At 53.3% G+C, this 23,054-nt stretch overlaps 9 protein-coding genes across 9 annotated transcripts; 5 read left to right on the top strand and 4 right to left on the bottom strand.

The window, feature by feature from the left end:
• Positions 1–634: 634 nt before the first annotated feature.
• On the bottom strand, positions 635–2,989 carry G647_02756 (uncharacterized protein; the record flags this gene model as incomplete). The annotated part of the gene is made up of 1 exon (XM_008727102.1): positions 635–2,989. The coding sequence occupies one exon, from the start codon at positions 2,987–2,989 to the stop codon at positions 635–637; it is 2,355 nt and encodes a 784-aa protein (XP_008725324.1).
• A 529-nt stretch (positions 2,990–3,518) lies between these two features.
• G647_02755 (uncharacterized protein) lies at positions 3,519–5,165 on the bottom strand (the record flags this gene model as incomplete). Its single annotated transcript, XM_008727101.1, has 1 exon — positions 3,519–5,165. One exon carries the CDS (start codon positions 5,163–5,165, stop codon positions 3,519–3,521), a length of 1,647 nt encoding a protein of 548 aa, XP_008725323.1.
• An 825-nt stretch (positions 5,166–5,990) lies between these two features.
• On the top strand, positions 5,991–6,752 carry G647_02754 (uncharacterized protein; the record flags this gene model as incomplete). The annotated part of the gene is made up of 1 exon (XM_008727100.1): positions 5,991–6,752. The coding sequence occupies one exon, from the start codon at positions 5,991–5,993 to the stop codon at positions 6,750–6,752; it is 762 nt and encodes a 253-aa protein (XP_008725322.1).
• Positions 6,753–6,984: 232 nt separating this feature from the next.
• On the bottom strand, positions 6,985–8,566 carry G647_02753 (uncharacterized protein; the record flags this gene model as incomplete). Its single annotated transcript, XM_008727099.1, has 4 exons — positions 6,985–7,706; positions 7,776–7,863; positions 7,911–8,273; positions 8,324–8,566. 4 exons carry the CDS (start codon positions 8,564–8,566, stop codon positions 6,985–6,987), a joined length of 1,416 nt encoding a protein of 471 aa, XP_008725321.1.
• A 1,287-nt stretch (positions 8,567–9,853) lies between these two features.
• G647_02752 (uncharacterized protein) lies at positions 9,854–11,243 on the top strand (the record flags this gene model as incomplete). The annotated part of the gene is made up of 3 exons (XM_008727098.1): positions 9,854–10,309; positions 10,372–10,509; positions 10,563–11,243. The coding sequence occupies 3 exons, from the start codon at positions 9,854–9,856 to the stop codon at positions 11,241–11,243; spliced, it is 1,275 nt and encodes a 424-aa protein (XP_008725320.1).
• A 1,106-nt stretch (positions 11,244–12,349) lies between these two features.
• G647_02751 (uncharacterized protein) lies at positions 12,350–14,796 on the top strand (the record flags this gene model as incomplete). The annotated part of the gene is made up of 2 exons (XM_008727097.1): positions 12,350–12,879; positions 12,927–14,796. 2 exons carry the CDS (start codon positions 12,350–12,352, stop codon positions 14,794–14,796), a joined length of 2,400 nt encoding a protein of 799 aa, XP_008725319.1.
• Positions 14,797–18,012: 3,216 nt separating this feature from the next.
• On the top strand, positions 18,013–18,351 carry G647_02750 (uncharacterized protein; the record flags this gene model as incomplete). The annotated part of the gene is made up of 1 exon (XM_008727096.1): positions 18,013–18,351. The coding sequence occupies one exon, from the start codon at positions 18,013–18,015 to the stop codon at positions 18,349–18,351; it is 339 nt and encodes a 112-aa protein (XP_008725318.1).
• A 1,284-nt stretch (positions 18,352–19,635) lies between these two features.
• On the top strand, positions 19,636–20,764 carry G647_02749 (uncharacterized protein; the record flags this gene model as incomplete). The annotated part of the gene is made up of 5 exons (XM_008727095.1): positions 19,636–19,903; positions 19,969–20,094; positions 20,170–20,294; positions 20,365–20,455; positions 20,550–20,764. 5 exons carry the CDS (start codon positions 19,636–19,638, stop codon positions 20,762–20,764), a joined length of 825 nt encoding a protein of 274 aa, XP_008725317.1.
• Positions 20,765–21,183: 419 nt separating this feature from the next.
• Positions 21,184–21,897, bottom strand: G647_02748 (uncharacterized protein; the record flags this gene model as incomplete). The annotated part of the gene is made up of 1 exon (XM_008727094.1): positions 21,184–21,897. One exon carries the CDS (start codon positions 21,895–21,897, stop codon positions 21,184–21,186), a length of 714 nt encoding a protein of 237 aa, XP_008725316.1.
• Positions 21,898–23,054: the final 1,157 nt, after the last annotated feature.

Genomic DNA, 23,054 nt, shown 5'->3' with positions numbered 1-23,054 from the left:
ACACAGATGAACAGGTACACAGATGAACAGGTACACAGATGAACAGGTACACAGATGAACAGGTACACAGATGAACAGGTACACAGATGAACACCGGCAGATGACAAATGACGCGAGGCTTGCCTACTCCGTTCTCAGGCGTGGGATATTTATTAGTCGGTCCTTTTCTGCCTGGATACATGCATGCACGCATGATTTGCCTTCTTTAAGTTAGTAGGTTACTATACTAGTACCTGGGCTATAATATGGCAAATGGAAAGAGTAACCCGGTGATTAGTATGTAGTAGCAGGTCATACTGAGTACCCGAGTCAACACTGTAGCAGGTCGAAGTCACTGTAGTAGGGTCCTATGTCTGACCTTCTTAGAGCCACGGGGTCGCCTTAGTGTGAGATACATGATGCTACTATGTCCGCAGATATGCATCTACGTGGCCGTCTGGTCTTCTGTCTGAATTCGTGATACGATATATGATACTGGGTTTACGGTAAGGTTCTGCTGATTAGAGGACTTGTAGCTCCTTTTCTTGCATCAATACGGGATCTCATTTAGCTAGAGGACTCGGACGCGCTCTCGTTCTTGCATCAATACTGGATTTCTGCTCGTGCTACACGACACGCATGATACGACATATCGTCACCCACCTTCGCTGTAAAGCTCAAACGGAATGCTGCTCAACCAGGACATGTCTCCTCCGAGATCGAAATCGAAGCGCAGATCCGAGGGCTCGAAAAAGGCTTCATCCATCATCAAAGGCGGCGCTGTTGCTGACGCCGTTGCTATTGCTGTTGTTGCGCCGGTATTGGTGGCAAAATCAACGGAAGCATCGTTGGGGAGGATGGTGCTTTGGCCGAAACCGACATTGTCACTATTAATGCCTGCGTCTGCGCCCGCGCCCGCGCCATTATCCGCAAAGGTCCACGTCTGGCCGCCGCTTGCTGTTCTATCTGGCTGCAAGTCTGTGCTGATACCCTTCGCGAGACTGGGAGCACTTGTGTTGTCGAGTTCGCTCGATTTTTGAGATCCTTGCTGCGTGACCTGACCGGGTATTTGGTCAAACAGGAGCTCAATGGCCGCGGCGCATCTCTTCGTGTGTTTCCCGAAACTGCCGTACCGGTGCAACGCTGCCGTGACCGTCCGGGAGGCGTTCAAGATGACGTCCTCGCCACCGATTTCCCGTTCGATCGTCGAGTTGAGCCGCGCTGCCACGAGGACCGTTGCCGCGGTGTACAGGTAGAGAATGCAATACCACCACGCTGGCAGTATGTCGTCGAGGAGCTCTACGCGGACCTCGGAGTGAACTTTGCCGAAAAGGTTGACTGTGTCCAGAGCGCTCTGTACGCACATGACCGAGCATTGTAGAGCCAGTTTATAGGCCAGCGAGTCTCTTTCGATGTTGTCGTCGTGGTGGCAAATGCTGCAAAACCGGGATAGAACGGGCCTGAAGAGCAGGGTCCGAATGTGGGAGTAACGGAGGTAGAGCACCCTTGCTTGACGGGCGTGAGTCAGATTCTGTGGCATACCCGACCCGCGGGCAAACCGGAGATGGAAAGGCAGAGCTCGTTGCCAGGTGGAGTATCTGGCATCCATTTCCAGCACCGTGCCTGCTGCTCTTGAACCAAGGGCGCCGAAATAGGGGGTATAGCTATCATCTGCCGTGGAGCCATGTCCTCCAGCGGTGGGACTGTATAGCGCCAGAAGAGTCTCGCTCATGATTTCGTACAGTTGTAGAGTCTCGAGGAAGAAATGGAGATCTGAAGGAGACGCGTCGAACTGGACAAGGTCCCTATGGCATTCACAATCACCGAGGCCTGGATGAGCAAGTGGCCGAGGCACCGAAGCTGCGGCTTGCGGAGTGATGATGGTCGGGCGGCCAAATGTCATCGATAGGATGCGATCCATAAGCACGCAACCATGCCAGACTTTGCGGAGGAAATCATCCGGCCTGCCATTATGTGCTCGGGCGCTGGTGGAAGGCAAGTCAAGACCAAGACTCTGCGCAATGCGGATCGCCAGGCCCACAAAGAGCCAACACTGTTGCGGCTCTCTGGTGCTCTGCAAGTACTGGGCCAGAAGCAGGAGGCATTGGACCGTATGCACAGATTGAAATTGGAGAAACTCGAGATCCACGTATCCCTGAGCGCGCTTGAAGTAGACTTCGCCCGAGCTCACTCGATCTTGAGGACGGATCGACGAGTCGAGAATGCAAGCCACGGCGAAAGTGGCGTTCAAGAGGCATATGAAACATACCTCATCGTCCATCGTCGGAGTCCCCGCCCAGAGGCTCTGATACTTGCCCATGAAATCATCCTTGTCAATGAATGGGTATAACGGATCCACCAGTCGCCAGTAGACCTCGAGGAGTTTGTCTGCCTGTTGCCTTGGCGGAAGGACGTAGTCGGGGTTTCGGAACCGTCTTTGGCGGTGCAAGCCCGTTGGTACTGCGGAAGAACTGGTAGAACGGGGCTGCTGCGCCGAACCGGGGGACAACTGTTGGTCGAGGACGGCTTTGATCCGATTCATAAAGCTCGCAGCACTTGAGTCGCCGACTACGCTCTCTTCGCCGTGGCCGCCTTCTTCTATCAGGCCCAATATTGCGTTTGCGCTGGAGTGATGGTTCGCATCCGAGGCTGATCGAGGGGTAGATGGACTCGGCTGATCTGTGCTCTCGGGCTCCGACTTCCTTCGATGGACTCTCTCCAGCTCATCGATCCGAGACTGCAGGCGTACAATCTCCAGCTTGGAGGCTCCAGTGCTGCGCTTCTTCCTCACGCCCCACTCGCAATGCGCGTTTGCGCCAGCTCGTTTCTGACAAGGACTGCACCGCGGCTTCAAGCCATCGCATTTGATCTTCTTTTCCCTGCACTGATCGCAGGCGGCGGCCACTTTCTGCCTCTTGGTGGGTCTCTCATCACTGACCGCATCTTCGTGCTGATCTTGCAGAAGCGGAGATGTCGACGGCAGGTCTCCGACTCCGGGTCCGGCGACCATGGTTTGGCTGCTAGAGAGCGGTCAGAGACTACATATCATCTACACTTAGCAGGCAGCTCGCGGAGTGGCAAGGGCCAGACGCCGCTGCTACCATATCGGTAGTGAGGAGGATGTTTGAGGAAGTCTAGCTGTGCGCAATGGGTGTGTAAGTTGAAGGGCTGTGAGGGAACAAGTTGAGGTCGACGAATCTACACTTCGGCTTACTTGCGTTTCGCCGTATTTATGCGTGTCAGCGGCAGATGCTTCAACGCACCTTGGCTGCTGGAAAAATTCAGCCTCGTGAGCCTCGGCCCCTAGAAACCAGAGCCTTTCGCGGGTTTCACCATGTGAACATTGTTGGATCCCAAGTCGAGCAGATAGTTTGGTGGAAAAACCCCCGAGGCTCCTGAAGGTAGAAATCTCATGCTGGATCAAACAGATAGGTCGGGAACGACCGCATTGGGCAGCGATTCTAGCTCATGGCAACCCGCCCTTAAAGTTACCCACAGCATATCACAGCCTCGCTTTCTAGCAAACAGGATATTGTTGCCTATAGTTCGGCGTGGCCACTTCCGCCACCAACATCTGAACATGAAAAGCTGCTTGCCTTGTTGACGTCTCCTTGTTGGTATACCAACGTCTTTGGGTAACGGCACAGATTCCTGGTGATCTCGACGCCTTCTTCGGTCTTCGTGGACGCTGGCAAAACATCAGGAGCTTTACCGTCTTCCACCCATGACACCAACGCTCCAATGGCATCCACCGGGTTAGGCCCTGGTCCACCAACGCAATGGCCAGCACCGGGAGCCAAGAAAAGCAACTGGAACTCGTCGACGGCATCCGCTCCGCCGAAGGTCTTCTCCAAACCCTCCCGATACCGCAGCATACCACGTGGATTGATGTATTCGTCTGCCATGCCGAACCATGTCAGCAGTTTGCCACCTGCTTGTTTGAATCCAGATAAGTCAAGCTGCTGGTTTCCCCAGAGTGGCCCAAGCAGGGTCACAGACTGCTCAAAACCATGTTCGTACTCCGGATGAGTCATCTTGGTCATGTCGAGACTCGCATCCTGAAGGGCAAAGTATTTGAGCCAACCCTCGGCGACAACGAAAGGGACAACTTCCCTGGTGCCATTTTCGTTGAGGACAACGTTTGCATGCACGGCGAAATCGGCGCCAGGAGTCAACCCGTACCAGAGTTGTCTCCCCTTGGCAGTGCGGGGACCCTGGAGGATCTTGCGCACAATATCGGCATGATTTGCGGTTATCGTCAGGTCATGTGTCGATTTGCAAGGCACCTTCTTTCTGAGGGTGAAAGGATCTGGAACCACGCAACCTTCGCCGCAGGAAAAGGTCATGCCGACCAAGCTGTCTGGATCGAAGTCGCAAGTTTCCAGAACCTCGTGGCTGGAAATCAGGCCGTCAGTGGCGCCGTCGAGAGGATCACATTTGGCGATGATGGCCTTTTGATACTCTTCAAACACGCAGGACGGTGGGATCTCCGAATTCCGCATAACCACCGTTCCCCAGTAGTCTGAAGGGACCAGTTCGTGCAGATCGAGAGCCGGGGCAATGGCCAGAATACCGTCAAAATCATGGGGGTATTTGGCTGCTGCTGCATATCCCTGACGACCTCCCTGTGAGCAGCCATGCCAGTACGAGTACTCCGGGTCAGAACCATAGAACTGCTTGATTGCGTCCTTGGACGACACGGCCATGTCATGTATCGACCGCCAGGCCAGATTGAGTTGCAAGGCTTCGTTGGGAGTACCATCCTCCTTCAACGCCCATGCACCGGTTTGCGGATCAACGGTATTGTCCAAGGTCAAGCCACCGTCGGTTGTCGAGGCAGCATATCCATTGCCGACCTGCCCGGCGAGCATGGGCTCGCCAAACCCTGCAGCGAGACCACCTCCGCCAGTGGCTTGATATCTGCCATTCCAGTTCTCCAGAGGCAGCCAGACGTTGACGTAGACAGTATCGTCAGCGTCGGTATGTCGTAGACTCAACGTGACATTGCAGAAACTGAGGTCACTGACTGCGGGTGCATTAAAGAGTGGCAGTGCTGGGAAGCTGTAGTTGTGCCGTTCCTCGGCAGCAAAGCTCAACACTTCAGCGCCAGGGATCACTGGTGGCACAAGATTCGCACACGGCGTAGCGATATGGTACTGACCAAAGGTGACTTGTGACGAAGCCATGGTTGAGATTGATAATGAGGAGCGGAGAAGGAGAAGCTGAGGCAGCGATATTATTGTATTTCTGACCGATGTTGTGACCGCTTCCTACACCGGAGCCTGAGAGGGGCTCGGGCTTGGCGGAACTCTCATGGTTTCCCAGACTCATCTACAAGATCGTTGGAGGCATGTTCATACACGGGAGTTTCAGAGCTTGAGAGAACAAAATATGCCGCATCTGTCTGCCGACCACCGCTCGGAAACATTTGCTTCAGGTAACGAGGTGATTAGCGGTCCCGCTGCGAAAGAATTGATGCTACAATCTCCTAGCTGGGGGCCTTGACAACCGAGGTGCGACGCTGTGGGGGTTCGCGATTTCCGGATTCGTCGTCCTGCTCAGTGTCTACAAGCAAGTTGTCTTGGCCCCGGCCAGGGACAAGAATTCCAGACGGGCTCATCTCATCGCTGAATCCGATGGGGTCGGGGAACGGATACGGATGTCCACTACTCCGTATATCCCCGCGGAGTTCTATATCCGAAGCATGTCTCGATTCGTATTGCGGATTATTGACGTGGTGTTATTACTTGATTCAGAAAACTAAGTAATTTAGATTACATCGAGGTCTATGGATACTCACACCTCGGATACAGTTCATTCCTGCTCGGCCTCGAGTTGTCTGCCAGCATGGCTTGACATCCATGGAAAGCAATATTAAGATGGTATCCCTCCGCGCAAGTATATCTTCGTCACCCTGCGCCAACAATTTGATCTGTTGATGATTCAGTAACTTCATATCTGTGGGGAACTCGACACAAGGCCAACCAAACCAACCTTACACCCACGCGACAATGGCTTTCGGAAATCTCAAGACCAAGCAGGCCAATGCCGTTCCTGCCTTCTCCCCGTCATACTCGAAGGCTAGAGTCGAATGGGCCGACATCGACATGATCGTCATCAGCTTCTACACCAAGGCTGAAACCATCGCAAACTACATACCGGAAGAGCTCGAGATCGAAGAAGAACCGCTGGTCACCTACTTCATCGCCAATTGGGGCTATAGCAGCATGGGCGCCTACACCGAATTCGTTGGCTACGTCGAAGTCAAGTACAAGGGTGAAAAGTACGACTTTGCCCTGGAGTTGGTGCTGGAAAACGAAGCCGCGCTCTTCCTGGGCCGCGAGCAATTCGGTATGCCGAAAGTCATCGGCCACGTCGAGTTTGACCGCAAGAACTGCAGCAGCAGTGATGGTGGTGCTCTCACCGCGTACGTGGAGCGACCGGTGGGACACAGGAGCATCCAGTTTGCCTTCAAGGCTGACGCGAGAGTCCATGGTGTCAAACCTCTCCCTCCACCAGAGAAACGAATCCTGGTTCTGCGGATCATGCCTGGCGCTGGCGTTGGTGACGATCCCGTCGTACGCGAGTTTGTTTCCTTGCACATGCAGGTCACCGAGGGCGAGGTTTGGTCTGGAACGGGGTCCATCAAGCTTAACCCTGGCTCAGAGTTCGACATCGCGCCCAACATCCCGATCATACGTTACAACAGCTCGATCTTTATCTCACATGGAAGTGGATATGTTGATGGCTTGGCCAGAACGCACAAGTTGTAGGACACAGTTGAGGTGCGTGAACAACCAAGAGCAGAACGTCAGATCCTGCTATGTCCTCAGGGTCGTTTTAAACAGAAGGCCCCGGGTTTGAAAAATGGTACTCCAGACAGCCCAACGACAGTTAACAAGTACCCTTTCTTTATCAGTAATGTCCAAACCCACACTAGGCCCCTCACTCAGAAGGCAAGAAGTGCCTCTACGCACTCGTAGCTCCAAGTTCGATGTAGTCATCTCACTGGTAACCAAGCCACTCTTTAATGGTCTGCAGCTGGACTTGCCGCGCGTGTATCACGCTAGGCTTGTCGCCAGGATAGCTCGCTAACATCTCCTCGCCATGGGCCGCCAACGATGTGAACATGTACCTTGATGCGTTACGATCCTGAGTGAGCGGCAATGGATCAATCCCAACGGCTGTAGTAGGGTCCATCTCGTTGTATGCGAAGAGAATTCTCCTAGCGTTGACCAGCTCATCGCGAGTGATATGGTACTTCTTCTCGACATACTCCTGCGTTGGTGGCACCAGATCGTACAGGTTTTTGCAAGTTGTCGGGTCAGATTCCGTTTGGATGGACGTGGGCACGAAGATTGTCCCGTTGGGGATCTCGTTGGAACTCAGCGGGAAATATTTGCAGAGAAGATAGTTGAAAGAGTCCTTTTGAAGAGTGGGGTTGGCCGATTCAGTGCTATTCCACTCGATGCAGGGATACAGCGAAGGAGGGTAGTAGTTTGTCAGAATTGCGTTGACTATATCGGTGGAGTCGTTGAGAAGGAGGGTTTCGTTGACAAGCTTTTGCGGGCTGGCTCCAACAGGGTTTGCCACGGGGCTCTTGTAACTTGTCAAGGGGATCGAATACGCAACGACATTGATCAATGCCATAATGGTGGCAAGATCGTCGTCTGTCTGTGGTATGGAGCAGAGGTTCAGGTCATGGGCAATGGCTGTCGTATTGGTTGCTGGCATGGATACAGTCAACACTTCATTCGGCCCTCCATATAGTGATTCGCAATTCTGATGGGACTCACCTGTTTGAAAACGTTGATTGAGCGTGTCCAAAGCGAATTTCATTTTGTGTGCCGCGCTTGCGGACAAGTCTTGATAGATTTGATTCGCCTGAATGAGCCATTAATACGTATCCTCACATGAACGGCGTGGCTTACCCATTTAAACCAATTGTATCTCTGGGGGTTTTGAAAGTTGGCTCCAATAGATCGAAGTGGCGCCGCGAAGGGAATCGATCCGTAGAAGACGTTGGGATGGTTTGTCTTGAAAACGGTGGCGAGGAAACCACCGTACGAACCACCAGTAACGATCACTTTACTGTCCTTTGCACCGCTGGTTGTATTCTTGACGTGATTGACGAAAGTGACGGCATCGAGCATGACGTTCTCCAGTGTCAAAGTCTTGTACTTCTCAACGGGGTCGGAGGCATTTGACGGGTTGCTGAGACCGAAGAAGCGGTGCTCGAGAGTAATGACAAGGGCTCCTAACTCTGCGGCCCATTCAGGGAATATGGACAGCTCCTATGACAGAGTAAGGATGGCTCCATCATTGAAGAGTTTGACAAACTCACCATACATGCGAATACCTTTGTCTCAGGCTGTTGATAAAAGAGGATCGGACCTCCAGGTTTGAAGGAATGGGAGACGACCTGGTACTGCTGTTGAAACGTCCCGGCGCTGGCGTTACCATGATCGACTGCCTGGGTGAAGAACTGCGTCGAACAGTTGGAGATGGACGCCGCTGCGGCACCAGGTGTTGTCACCACGATCGACGCCGCTGCGGCTGCAACGAGGGGTCGGAAGAGGCTTTTCATTGCACTATACGAACCGTGTGGATGAGAAAAGCAACAGATAGGAGGAAATTCACCTTGACCTGGCGACTTGATAGTGAATAGTGGAGGGAGGCTCCGAATGCCGCAGAGGGAACCCGGGTGTCCCTTTATATGCTACCATCTTTCGCGTACTGGTCTGCTCAAGTCGATGCCCATCGGCGAGATGACCCAAAATGGGTCAAGTTGTTCACTTGAGCATCATAGCGACGGGATAATGCCCTTTTGCGAGATGAAGATCTTCATCGCGACTACCACCGGTCGTACGATCTCAGCTGTAGAAAACAGCCGGCCGTAACGAAGGTTGTGGTCGGTATGATAGAAAGGTGAAAGAGAAGTGAAGCTGAGATGAGCACGACGCACTACGCAAAACTAAACTATTTCTGGTCAAAGAGATTGGCGCGTCGCTGAACTCCTGCCAAGGCCAGGCAAGCAATGACGCCACTGGATTTCACTTTGTACCTGCATCTTGTCGCTACGCCATGTTGGCCTGATGGAGATCCTGATATAGATTCAGGACAAGCGAAGACACGAAGACGATTCGCCTACCACTCAGAGGCCTTCGGCTCCTGCAATCTTTGGTTCAGTACCCTACAGTTGCCAAAACTGGCCATCATGCCGAAGCGCGTTCCTGTCTCGGTACTAGATCTTCTAATTGTGTCTTCTTCTGGATCTTGTGATATCGCCGCCATTGGAGGCCCTCACGCAGAGGCCCTTTTCCACCATCCAGCAAAATATCCTAGCTGATGTTGCGGCGCTAAAGGCCTATTCCCCTTGCGGCCCATATGCCGTGGGGCCACTCACCCTGAATCAGAAGGCACGCTTGTACCGCGCACGGATTGTTTCCATGTTGTGGCGAGGAAGATCATGAGAAGTAGATACTCGCAGCCTTTTACTTCTCTTAGTCAACTCGTGTCCGCGTGGAATCTCAGAATTTTCGATGGAGCCACAATACTCAACCGGGTCTACCAGGAGAAGGAGTGGTGGATGTGCATGGTGCAGACGTCAGAAAGTCAAGGTAAGAAGAAGGCTTGCCTCACCTTTCCGTTGACCAGGAACGAAGAATAACCGCATTCCGAGTAGTGCGACGAAGGCCATCCTATCTGTGCTCGGTGTCTCAAGGCCGGCCGAGAGTGCCTATACCCCCCTCACTACCAATTCCGCGATGAGAATGCGAAATTCGGCTTGTCCGGGGACCAACAGCCATGCCTGCGAGCGGTGTCAGAAGCTGCCTCCTTGTTACGCACGGAAATGAATGTCCTCTCCTCGAAGATGGAGCACGGCAGCCTAACGCAGAAATTTCAACTCGTCCGCACCAGATCCGCGACTCCGATTTCGCGAACGCAATCCCCATTATCGCTCGTTGTCACACCGAGCACGACTGACCAGAACAAGCTTGCTTCCGCCTTCGCAGCCGCGCTCAAAACCGGCCCAAGGGGCTATCAACTACAGTGCCTGGGAAACTTCATCTGCAGTGTTCCGTCTCGCATTGGCCACAATCCCGCCCTGGACGCTGCGGTGGCATGCGTCTTAGAGGCTCATTCTAATCTAGTACGCAATGCTACCGGTCTACCTCATTCGGCCGTTGCAACCCTGAGTGGAGAGCGCCCTTTGCCCAGCTCGGAGTACATGAGGGCACTGCGAATACTGCAAGAAGTCATTGAGCACCCTGTGCTGGGGTTTTCATCCGAGACGGTGTGCGCCACAATTCTGATGACACACTACGAGGTGAGTGATTCTGGCCCAGGGGCATGCACTCCCGGCTGATAAGGCGATGCTGTCGGCGTAAGATGATGATCCATGAGAAACGTGGCTCTCAGTATCTCGCCCATGCTGGCGCTGCTACCAAACTGATCGTCCTCCGTGGACCACAGAATTTGTCCTCGAATTTCGAGAAGGAATTATGGCGCACACAGCGTGGGCACATGGTACGTGAGGTGCGCATCTGGATTGGAAGTCAGTCAAAGCTTATTAGAGCAAGATCATACAGGCTTTCCTTCGACAAGAAGACTGCATCTTGTTCAGCGACGGTTGGCGGAGCTTTCATTTGGACCCGACTCGAAACGTGACTTCAACATTGGTAGACCGGCTAGTTCAAGTTTTCAGCGCTTTGCCGTCTCTTGTCAAACAAGTGCGAGGCATCCGCGCCGCAACGACTCCCGTCAACCAAGTTATCCAATTTGGAGAAGATCTTCAACAAAAACTTGCACTCCTTTCCGCTGAGGCTGAGCATTCCTCCTCGAATACTGCCCTGGTATTCAAGCCCGTCACATCTCAGAGCGATGACGGAAGATTTCCATCAGTGCTCCGTTTCCAGTCCACCGATGGTGCAATGTTCCACACATGGTATTGGGCGGTAACAATCATTATCGAAGTCTGCATCATGACTATCTACCAGAGGCATGATGAACTTCCGCGGCGGACGAATCTAGGTGTAAATGCAGCAGCACGCAAGATCTGCATGTCCTACGAGTATGCCGCGGCACTGAGACCTCTTGGGGCACAGTTCCTACAACTGCCTCTGATCTGCGCTCACTTTGTCGGCGACGACTGCATGAAAGAATGGATCGTGACAAAGCTCAATTCGCTAGTAGCTGAGTTGCACATTCAGTATACAAGCGAATATGTCCAAACATTGGGCAATGCGATTCTGGGAATCTGAGTTGACGCGCGTATTATGCCGGAAGAGGCGCCTTCGGCTCTTCGAACGCAGACGCAGGAGATAGCTCCTCAATCCTAGACCAACCAGTTGTGCCGGAGCAGAAGCAGCGGCGAGACAGTCTTCTGGCGCTTTAACTACTTCGAAACGCACCTGGCGGAGCTTGATCGATTTCTTGGCCAGGAGTAATGAGTCTGGACTCTCCATACAGCACGTTTATGTAACGTAATGGCATATATGGAGTCTCAATACTGTAGTTACCGGGTGTCATTTGTACTGAACAGAGACCCTGATCCCGTCCACTTCAGTCGGTGAGCTTGGTTCTCGGCGACAGATCGTGCAAGATGAAGGGGGCGGGGCGAAGTGGGTGTATTTCGACCTCGACTTCGATGTGCTCTGGCGACGGATACAAGAGAGAACGTCAAGCGCGTCAGGGGCTGACTGCGCATTCGAGGTAGCAGAAGACGGTGCTGCATAGCCTTGGGGCCTCGAGTTGCAAATAGACGAGGAGTAATTAAGTCGTGATCAAAACGGAGTGATGGTCAAGCTGTCAAGAAGAGGAAACGGGGCCGGTTGCCGGTTATGCTCCTCCGGAGTAAGCCTAGTCACGTGACAGGGGTAATCTGATGGAATTTTTTCCCTCTTTTGGAAGCACCAAGCGTAAGGCATTTGCAGAAGGAGCGACACAGGGCGGACGAGGAATTTTCAATGAGACAAAATCCCATGGAATTGCTTGTTATTACCACATCAAAACTCCATCGATGCTACTGACTCTGAAACATGCTTCCCTGAGCACGTTAACCTCGAGCTTCTTTCAGTAATGCGCCAAACTGAGTTCGATCTGAAGACTCCGTGGCGTCGGCCACAGAAGGTAGGTTCCCCAGACAGATCTTCGAGACACTATTTTAATCCAGGGCAACGGCCACCGTCCCATTGCTTGGACGAGTCAGTTCGCACAAGTTCAAGTACCTGCCGCCACACCGGGTACTTCCTAGCGAACCCTAGTCCTGTGGCAAAAGACTTGACTGCTGTATAATCACACCAACACCACCTCGATTCTTTGTCTGCAATCTGAACCATCTTGTGCTTGAACTTGTACCATCCGGCCTATGGCAATCGGGGATAGCAACTCGGATCAAGACCAATACGTCAATATCGACCCAAGTCGGCTGGAAGCAGGACTAAACGATAGCCACAATACTTCTAACCGACGGGCGAATGATAGTCACATTTCCAGTGGTACTGATGTTCGGCAAACGATCGGTGTGGGAGACCATGGAGGTGAAGGTGGCAGGTATCCAACCTCAGGGCCCTCATCAGAGAACAATGTCGCGGACGAAGCATCCCCACAGCAGCGACCAAGGCCTGCTTGGTCGAAGGTCATCAATTGGGTAAAGCAGAAAGAACACGATCGACCTTTCAGATTGGCCAACCTTAGACCATCAACGTCTTTCTACACCAAATTCGACGAGGGTTCTTCGGCCGGTCAGGAGAAACCGTCGGGTGACGACCATGTGCACGAATACCCACAAGAGGGAAGTGAGGATGGAGAAGCGAAATCACAAGTCTATACCCAAGCTGCGGCGGAAACAGTACATACCTTTTTACGTCAGAACTCGACGTACCAGAGGGGAGCAAAGTAAGTTAACTCTTGTTCTCGAACCTGTTCGAGACTGACCATCGCAGCCTCGATTACGAAGAACGTTCAGTTGACCAACACGTATATGATGTTGATTACGTCCCAGCCCCGGAGCAGTACAAACCTGGTCTCTTCGGGGCACTGCTTGCTTACAAGCTCAACCACCTACAGCAAGACTGGTCTAACAACCAAAAACAACCACAAAGCCGCCCAGGTGGACAGACGAAGCATGATCCGAAAGGTCACCAGTACTCTCAGTCACTCACGACGTCACTCCCCACTTCAGGCACAGCGACCCCCTCCAAGAAGGTCAAATGGTACGAGAAGCCGGAACAGAGCAACCCGACCGCTGCGGCCTTGATGCAAGCAGCTCTTTCATCGACCGGCCCCAGCGTGGCAGGAATGGGCGCCATCCCGCGCCCTCGGCCCGTGCGTCCCAAATCCGCCGACATGATCTCGACGGCCGTCGACATCATCACCCACGGCAAACACCATCATAACCGACATAGTGGCGCATACAGCACAAGCACGCTTGAAAACCACGTCGGCCTCATCACCGAGGTCGCCGATATCATCGCACGGAGGGACTATCTGATCAAGTTGTGTGGCGCCTTCATGGAATACGGTGCCCCTACCCATCGCATGGAAGAATATCTCGGCGCCTCTGCTCGCGCGCTACTCATCGACGCCGACTTTCTCCACATTCCAGGTGCCATGATCTGCACTTTTGCCGACCGAACCATCCACGCCAACAACGTCGACATCGTGCGAAAGCGCTCCGGGCTCGATTTCGCCCGCCTCAAGGACGTGTTCAACGTGTACAAATGCGTCATCCACGACAAACTCACTGCCGAGGACGGCATTCGCGAGATCGACAATATCCGCAGACGACCCGATAACTACTCGGAACTATTTCGCATCTTGATGTTCGGCGTGGCTTCGGTTGTGGTCGGGCCCTTTTCTTTCCAGACCCGTCCTGTCGACTTTGGGCCTATTTTCCTTCTCGGATGCGCAATCGGATTCATGCAGGTCAAGATCGTGCCGCGCTCAGAACATTTCAGCAATGTGTTCGAGGTCTTCGCGTGCGTGTTCGCGGCCTTTATTTCCCGCGCTCTCGGTTCTATCCAATATTCGGACGGACAGTACATTTTCTGCTTCTCGGGCATGGCGCAGAGTAGCATCGCCATGATCCTCCCGGGATTCATGATGCTGAATTCCGCGCTCGAACTACAAAGCCGGAATCTGATTTCGGGCTCGGTACGTATGGTTTATGTGATTGTCTATGTTCTGTTTCTCGCATTTGGCCTGCTCATTGGTACCACTGTCTTCGGCCTGATCAAGCGTGGCGCTGTCTCCTCCACCACCTGCGACATCCCGCCCTGGTTCGCGGCGGAGATGAACTGGAAGCTGATACATACGCGCTTTATCTGGGCCCCGCTGTTTGCTTGTTGCGTGGGTCTCATCTACCAAGCCCGATGGCGGCAGTTGCCCGTGATGGCCCTCATTGCCGTCTGTGGCCATCAAGCCAACTTCTGGATCTCCACCCAGCTTTCCAGCAATCCGCAAGTTGCAAACGCCATCGGCGCTTTCGTCATCGGCTGTATTTCCAATTTATACTCGCGGCTGTTCCACGGGCTGGCCGCGACTGCCATGCTACCCGCCATCTACTGTCAAGTGCCCGGTGGTCTGGCGTCTTCTGGATCGCTGGTTGCAGGCGTCGTCTCTGCCAACCAGATTTCTGGGAACAGCACTGCGACTGCTCAAAATGATTCCGGTGACGGTTTGTCTGATGGGACAATCTTCACCGTCGGCTACAGTATGGTCCAGGTTGCCATTGGTATCAGCGTTGGCTTGTACCTGAGCGCATTGGTCGTGTATCCCTATGGAAAGAGAAAGAGTGCTCTAGGTAGTTTTTGATCAGCTTAAGACAGATGTCTATAAAGCGATGTTATTTGCAGCCTGACGACAATGATAAAACGTAGTCCTGAAGTCTCAGTCCCTTGCAACCCAGTCTCGAGCACCGCGGTGCAATTACTCCTAAGGTTGATACAGTGGTATTAGTGGCTTTGCTTATGTGAATTCATCCATGATCCACACACGCAGACTCTGACCTGGTGCATCGACCCGCTGTTACCTACGCGATCATCAGCAGAGCCGGCAGCAAAATCTTCATCGGATTAACGACCCTCGTCGGGCTTCGCGTCCCAAGATCTTAGCTTTGGACTTTACTGTACCTGTTTGCGTCCGCAGCTCGGCGACACGGACCGGATCGTTCTTGTAAGATTAAGATCAGCCAGGTTCGCGGATCCTTGTGACCACCAGTGGTTGGACGAGGCATCGGCTCTCTTCTTCGTCTGTTATCTTTGGTGCTGTGATAGAATGATACTCGCATTCTGGCCATATTGATGGCTGCACCGGCTTCGGTTCACGTTCGTTCTTCCACTCCCACTCCCACTCCCACTCCTTCAGCGGCTTACATGACTGACTCTAGCATCGCCGCCATCGCGTTGGGCTTGTTCGGTGTCGTTATCGCGCCCGCACACTCATTCTCCTTGATCAGCTGCACGGGAACGGCATAGATCTGCTTCTCACCCTTGGGGAATCAAGATCTCTTGATCTGGTCTCGAGGTGTCGTGTGAGCTATGTTATCCCCTGACAGCGTTGCCACTGATAGGGAGTTCGAATGCGATTGAAAGGAAACCCACCAGATTTGATCCGCCAAACTTCTTGCACCTCGATAGCATTAGCATCGTCTTGCTTCCCAGACGCCGTCTTCTTATTCTGAGCATCAAACCTTCATTGCCATTTGAACAGAATCGGCTTCGAAGTCTTTGCCAGCATTTAGCCGGCCGACAGCACCGTGAGAGAGAGCCCGTAATTGGTCCTGCGAGGAGACTACCATCACCTGAATCATCCATGCTGTGGATCCGACAACGAGTTCCGCCAGCAGGGCAGACAAGGTTGTTCGTCGTCCGTGGTCAGAATCCGGCAGGCGCGGCAAGTGGTGGTTGATCGAAAGGAACCCCGATATCTGGTTTATCTGGGTCCTGATGCTTCTTTTTGACAGTTTCGAGTGGAGAAGTGACGCCAAACCCCAGCAGTACCAGTCCGGGTTGAGCCGAGGAGGAAAGTGGCTTGCTTCCAAGAGGATACACAGTCGTCCGAGGGTTTACTCCATACCGATATTTCGAACCGAGAGCGGACCTAATTAAATGATTCCATGAGGGGACAGTGGATCTGTCTTGGATTTCCTCTCTTCCTCAACGTTTAGATCTCGAGCAAAGCAATATTGTATTCCCCGAGGCCTTCCATCACGGATCAGAGACCCGGGGTCCTTGGATTGAGCAAGGAGGGGGGACGAACGGCACTGAGTCGTCCTTCACTGTCCTTATTGACCACAACAACATGCGAGCCAGCCAGCTTCAATAACCAATGCAGGAGGTCCATACTTTTCTTTACAACCTCTTGAAGTAGAGATGGTCTTTTTTTCTCATCAAGCCGCCCAGACAGAGCCTTGAGTTCGTTCTGGTAATTCCAGGTTCCTTTACCCCTTTGGCCGGAGCCGTCTTGCACCCACGTGTAGTACAGCCGGGTAATACTGATACTCCCTCCGTACTATACTACGATGCGGCCTGCTGCCGGCTCCCGATGTAAGCATCGCCGTCGCATATTTCCCTCTTTTAATCCAGCCTGCTGTGATGAACGTGGACCCGGACGAATCGCGCTTGCTGTGAACGTGAAACTGATATACAGGCCCGAGCAGGTGGATACAGTGGTTGAACTGGCTGAATCAAGTTCGGGAAGTCAGAGGGAAAGATCCAGCGGGTATGACATGCGGTGTATGAGCGGACAAGGGAGAAACGGAAAGCCGAAGGACAAGAAGCTGAATAAAAAGCGAGTGGAGACGGCATGGCGGATGGGAAAGACCGGGGGATTGTTTCGCTTGATTGAGGCCCCGTCTACGGCCCGCACTGGCGCTTTGCTTGCCTTGCAATGCTGGTGGTGGAGGGTGTGAGATTACGATATCACCGTGGCAAGTATCCGGTCCGACGCCCGCGGGGTGGCCGAGAACAGCAACACCACAAATGAATGATAGTGGCGGAGGGGATGAAGACGCCAAATCGGGTATGTCTGCTCGGCCCCGCCGGGAGACATGTTTCTATAGAATGTCGCTATTGCTCCATCACACTGTCGATCGCGTTGTATCGTCCCCCCTTTGCCGCCCCCCACCAACCCCTAGCCTAATAGGAAGATTACCAAGTTCGGATGCCATACTATGCAAAGCGTTTCGAACCACATCGCTCCAGCCCTCTTCCCCGGGAGCCTCAGCACCCGCAGCTTATACAGTAAGAATGCCGTCGCGTATCGTCAAATACAGGGGAACTTGCCACTGTGGCACCTTCCAATTCGAACTGTCTGTTCCGGAGATCAAGACCGTCACGGTGTGCAACTGCGACATGTGCTTCAAGAGGGGCTACCACTGGATATTCCCCACGGCGGATCAGTTCAATATTACCAAATGTGAGACGGAGCCGTGCCGTTATGAGGCAGCGGGCTCAGGAACCCATGCGGTCAGTATACCCAGTACTGGTCTGCATATCCCATGCACGTATGCGACTGACCGAGCCCCATGGTAGTTTTGCGGGACTTGTGGCACGGGACTTCTCCTGACCGACACAGACGGGAGAGTTGTTGCCTTGAATGTACGCCTGGCCCCTTTTCCCGTCAAAGTGTGGCAAGATAGCTGACGTGCGGCGTGGAGGGAAGGGCGCTTTTGGATGTGAACCCATTTTCTGTGACGCCTGTTGACGACACATTGTGAGTGCCCATGTACAATTTCCTAGTCCTCCTCTAGCAAGGAAGAGGGCTGTGAGCGGTGTGTGCAGTGGCTGTATCTACTATCCAGGCTTACAGGGAAATCTGATAGAGGGATTCTCAAACAGCATGCTTTGCCTCTTGTCCCAAGGAAATCGCTCGATGAGTATCTGCACGAGAGGAGAAACGTCCAAGCAAGTTGTCACTGTCGAGCCGTCAGGATAACCATCACGGTACCTGCGACCGGAAAGCTGCAAATGAGGGAGGACAATTGCAGCATCTGTCAGCGTGTGAGAAATGCCCGTGAACTGTTAGACTATGACGTTGCCGACGCTGACAAGGCAGAATGCTAATATTTGCATATACCCACGAACGTCTCAAGTGACGGTCACAGGCTCCGAAAACATCACGGAATATCGCTTCGAGCGGAAGTTCACGGGCCATCGATTTTGCAAGATATGTGGCGTCCAGATGTACATGAAACTCCACGGTCCGCCGAAGGAACTTCTGGATACGTGGTCGCCGGAGAGACAGCGAATGGTCCAGGACAAGGTCGACATTGTCCCCGTCCGGTGTCGAGGCTTTGACGGGATCGAGTGGTCTGAAGATCAGGTTGAGAGGAGTAATGTGGGTACGGACGGTTATGACCCTCGCTGAGCATGGCTGAGAATCGCCGTCTTAGAATGTAGTTTGTCCAAAGATTCTCCCAAGGTTCTCTGGTTGACTACCGTAAGTTCATGAGACACGACGTCTCTTCGGGGCGCTGTCTCGGTACGTTCCGATGCCGATCAGTCGTGCCGGTCCCGGTCACGCACCTAGTGGGTCAGACTCACAATATACTGGGTAGTTCAAACGACGCCGTCGGATGGCGGAGAGCCCCATAGATCTCGCCGCAAAGAGGCAATCATGAGAGAGAGTCGTCCAGCAGGAAAGCATTCGGTATCCCTACACCACCAGATTTCCGGCTGGCACTTCCGAGCCTCTACCGTGTCTCACTCCTGTGGTCAAAGCTTAAGTGAGCAAAGCTTTCCGCTAGCGTGGTTTGCTTTAGTTGTGAGACAGGCCCCTCTGTTACATTGCGGTCTGAACAGGCAGTGGTAGTAGGTGGCCCAATGACCGGAGTTTGGCCCAGGGAGAAGTTAATAGACATGTTTTGCGGGCACGCTGCCCAGGTGTCCACTTTGGGTTACTGCATTTACTAGCTCGTACTCCGTACTGTATTTCGTATTTCGCTGCTTCCCCAGGTCTGCTTGGTCTGACGTCAGGCACCCGTCAGGCTATACCCCTAAATTGGATGTCACGCAAGGCAGGCTATACGGATAAGTGATCAAGAGACACCATTCGCCCGTCCCCAACCTGTAGCTTACCACGGTACTTAGCTGTTCAGTAATCGGAATCAATGGTTGGACAAAGGATTGCAGCAGGCCCATTCCTTCAGGATTCAATCCACCTCGAAGTGGCGCTAATGGCTAGTGAGCGGCCGCATATCCCTGCCCTTTGAACGTCGCGTGCATCGGAAGAAGAAGAAGACGAGTATGAGTACGTGATGCGTTCGTGACGTTTGGAACCTCCAGAATCAGGGTTATGCAACTTTCTACATGCAGGATCATCTGTGAAACTGATTCCATTCGACAGTAAGCCCTGCATGGCTAGAGGCACCGAGTGGCCCAATTGTGACAGCGAGTCGGGAACGAGTGATGACAACCTATTTGGGACGTGGGAATGCGTTTGCGTAAAGTCGCTGTCGGTGTGATTCTTTCGGCCTGTACAACACGGCACGACAAGACCCGTCCAACACCCGTCGTGAAGCACATGACCCTCCGGGCCGAGTCTCGATTGCTGTAAGCTTCCACAATCAGGGTTCGTGTATAGCAAATGCCCTCAGCAGCTCTCTACAGAGACGGGCGATCTCTCACCTCGGTTCTTCGCCCCATCACCACCATGGCGCCCTTCTCCTTCTCAAGAGCAATGCGCATGTCCTACAGCCCAGCTCCTTCAGAGGAAGTGTCTTCAGAAAAGCTTCTGGGACCAGAGTCCAACGAGGACGGCGAGGCGCTGTCAAATCGAGACACCATAATTGCCATAGAACGCGTGAAGAGAAGATGGAAGCTTCTGGCGCTGTCGTCCAGCGGCCTCGTTGCTGTCCTCCTGCTGGCCTTGACGTGGATGTTTGCGTCGTTCAAGTCCCGGGAAGTGCCAAGTTTGTATTGTAAGTGACCACCACATCCAGCCCTGTATTCTGAGAGCTCAGACCTCACACGGTTACTCGTTCAGCCCCGGCAGAAGTCGCTGTCGAGTATGAGACGGTGGTATTCCACAACAACTTCTGGGAAGACCGCACGCCGTATCAAGGTCCACCCACGGACGAAGTGGACATGGCATGGGACGCTTTATACAAAGGTATGTAAATCCTGATTCCAAAGAGGGCAGTGAGATTTTCTCAGGCCATGCTGCTAACAGACATCTCTGATCAAGACGTCGGAGTCATCAAAGTGGACGGTCGGACAGCACGACAAGTGCCAAACATGACGCTTCCAATCCCTGGAGAAGAGGACAGTTACATTCTGGGCATCGAGGTCTTCCACCAACTCCATTGTCTAGTAAGTGCCCCTCTCGGAGAGCCGTAAAAGCGGTGCTGCGAGGACAGCTACTGACTCATCTCCCGTGTAGAATAGCATCAGAAAGGGGCTCTACCCGGATCGATACCAGGAGACCAAAGACATGTCGGACAACGAAAAACGGCTGTACTGGATCCATATCGGTGAGTTCTTGAGCAAGGGGACGAATTGGACCAGTCATTTGCGACCTTTTTTCTTTCCTTTGGTGTTGATACTGACTATACTCGCGACCTCTAGAACACTGCGTGGACTCGATCAGGCAGACGATCCAGTGCTACTCGGACATCAACACGATACCCTGGGTGATCAGTCCGAGGCACCATCGCCCCGCCCCTGACGCACACACGACACACATGTGCCGTCGGTTTGACAAGATTCAGGAATGGGCCAAGGAGCGGGCCTTTACGCAGAAGGAGTATGACCTCCGTCTAGCGGCACAGCAGCAGGGATGAACTATTTCCGGGCTGCACGGGAGTAATAAGTCTTTTAGATGTAGCTTCGTGCAAAGCAGTGTTTTGGCCCCCGTTGATTGAGTATGCTACTAGAAAGATTGACGTAGCTTCTCCCACTCGTCTCCAGTGCCTCGTGCAAAGTCACCTGCCCTCCCCCAGCTCCCTCCTTGCAGATAAGGTGCCATGAATGAGTGCAGGTCTTGGTATATATTCGGCTTTACGCAATATTGACAAGTTCTTAAGGCCATGTTTGTCAAGATGCAAGGGCGTGTCTTGATTGTTTTGATATTTGAAGAAATCTACATGGGATAGCTTGCGCCGCATCCATCATCACCACACCTGCTCGCAATTTCACCTCCATTCCGTCGTCTCTGCAACCGGTCCCTGCCTTTGCTGCGTCACAAATACGCTGGATCATGCTAAAAGTATCCGCAGCTCGTCCAGGTCGCCCTCACCAATGTCGGACATATCATGTCTGCCGTGCAGTTCGAGTCCTCGTGCAGGTAGTCGTCTAGCAGGACTTCCTCGCAGTGGTGAGTGTGATGCCAATTGGTCAAGTCGCTGTCCACGGGTCGGTGTTCAATCAGGGCTTTGTGCATCTTCTGCCACATGTAGGTGCAGTGGATGGCGTGGTACTTCTTGGCCGTGAAGAGTTGCGGGTGGTCGCCACGGAAGACGATGTCCATGGGTACTTGGCTTTCAGGGGTCAAATGCCAGTCCGTGTGCCACGACCAGTCGGTGCGTTGCATAAAGTCGTCGATGAGTTCGGCGTCATAGCACTCGGGCCGGACCCAGAGCCAGCTCATGGGGTCGAAGACACAGCCCTTGGCTCGTGCTTCCTCGACCGTGTGGCTCGAACCACAGTCACCCAGTTCCGTTCCGGTGGCCTTTATGTGCAGCGAATGTTGAATGTTGTGCACGCCGACAGAGGTATAGGCGACAGCGCACAGGCTCGCCAGGATGACGACACCGGCGAGGCCAACCAGGATGGACCTCAACCAGCCTGAGCGACGCTTGCTGGCCTTCCACTTTCCTCGCAGGAGGCCAAGGTTGCTGTCGTCCTCGTCTCTGTTGCTGTCGCTGTCGAGGTGGTCATCACCCCGAACGTCTAACTTCTCGTATCCTCGAGTCATGGCTGAGCCTGGCGGAGAATCTCGTCCTCCTAGCACTGACATTCTCTGCTGGTCACGGTGGCAGGAAGCGAGGAGAAAGGGATTCAATATAACCCGTGGACCAATTTAAGCCACTGGTAGGATCCTTGCTGAGTAGCTCAGGTGTATGACCAAAGCCAGAAGACGAGTGCTGTAGGTCAAGAGCACAGTGGGCGAAGATGAGGAAGGGACTATGGATACGAAAGTCCTGGAGCATCGAAAGACGTATAGTCGTTAACTAGGTTAGGTCATTCCGCTCTTCGAGCTGTCCAACACCCCTTGTGGACACCAAGTAAGCAGGCAGAAGATCAGCCGATGGCCAACTGCTTCTGATGTCGACGGGTATTCAAGCTCACTGCACCAAGAGCAGCAAGTTTCGTGTTAGAGAACTGTCCAGCAAAGTAAGCCATCGCGAGCGGTGGACCATTCACAAGAAGTATTGTTTGCGCCTTCCATTATAGGCAAAGCCAACATTTTGCGCCTTCCGCGATCGGGAAGGTCAACGGTATATAGTCGTGAACGTGTGTGCTGATGATGGGGTCAGCACAAAAGGCCTGGCTCCACTCCAGCGGTATAGACTCCTGCAGGAGCTCGCGTGTAACCGGTCGAACTGCGTTACGCATGTATGACCGTCATACCGAACCGGTCATTTCAAGGCGGACCGGAGGCCTGTTCCACGCCGCGTTCCTCCTATCCACACCTGCAACCGGTGACATACAGAAGGTCTTCAGCTTTGGATGGGGTGGAGCAGTCATACCGCAGCGTGATGGTGTTGAGGTCGCTTTCCGGGAGTTGGCGATCCCCCTGCCGGCTTCTTCCCATGTCACCCTCGACTATCAACATTGACACGAGTCCTGACTCCGTCCCACGTGCCGCAAGAAAGTGTCTGTTCGTCTGCGACAGCGACGTCTCCTCTCTTCAACGAGTACAACACAGAGAAGCGTCGACAAAGATCACCTAGCCACGCTGTAGCCATGTGGCCGTTTCCCAATGCTGCGGAAAAAGGCAAGTACACGCCGATCCAAGGCGGGGAGAGCTTCAGCAGCTTGGACTCGGAAGAGGTACAATCTCCTCTTCGATTTCCGAGTCAGCCGTCGTGGACGACAAAATGTCTTCGATGCCTCCCATGGGCGACGACT

Source organism: Cladophialophora carrionii (assembly GCF_000365165.1).
Source record: "Cladophialophora carrionii CBS 160.54 unplaced genomic scaffold supercont1.2, whole genome shotgun sequence".
Taxonomy (NCBI): Eukaryota; Fungi; Ascomycota; class Eurotiomycetes; order Chaetothyriales; family Herpotrichiellaceae; genus Cladophialophora; species Cladophialophora carrionii.
The sequence above is the reverse complement of the archived record's forward strand: the minus strand, read 5'-3'. Positions and strand labels throughout refer to the sequence as shown.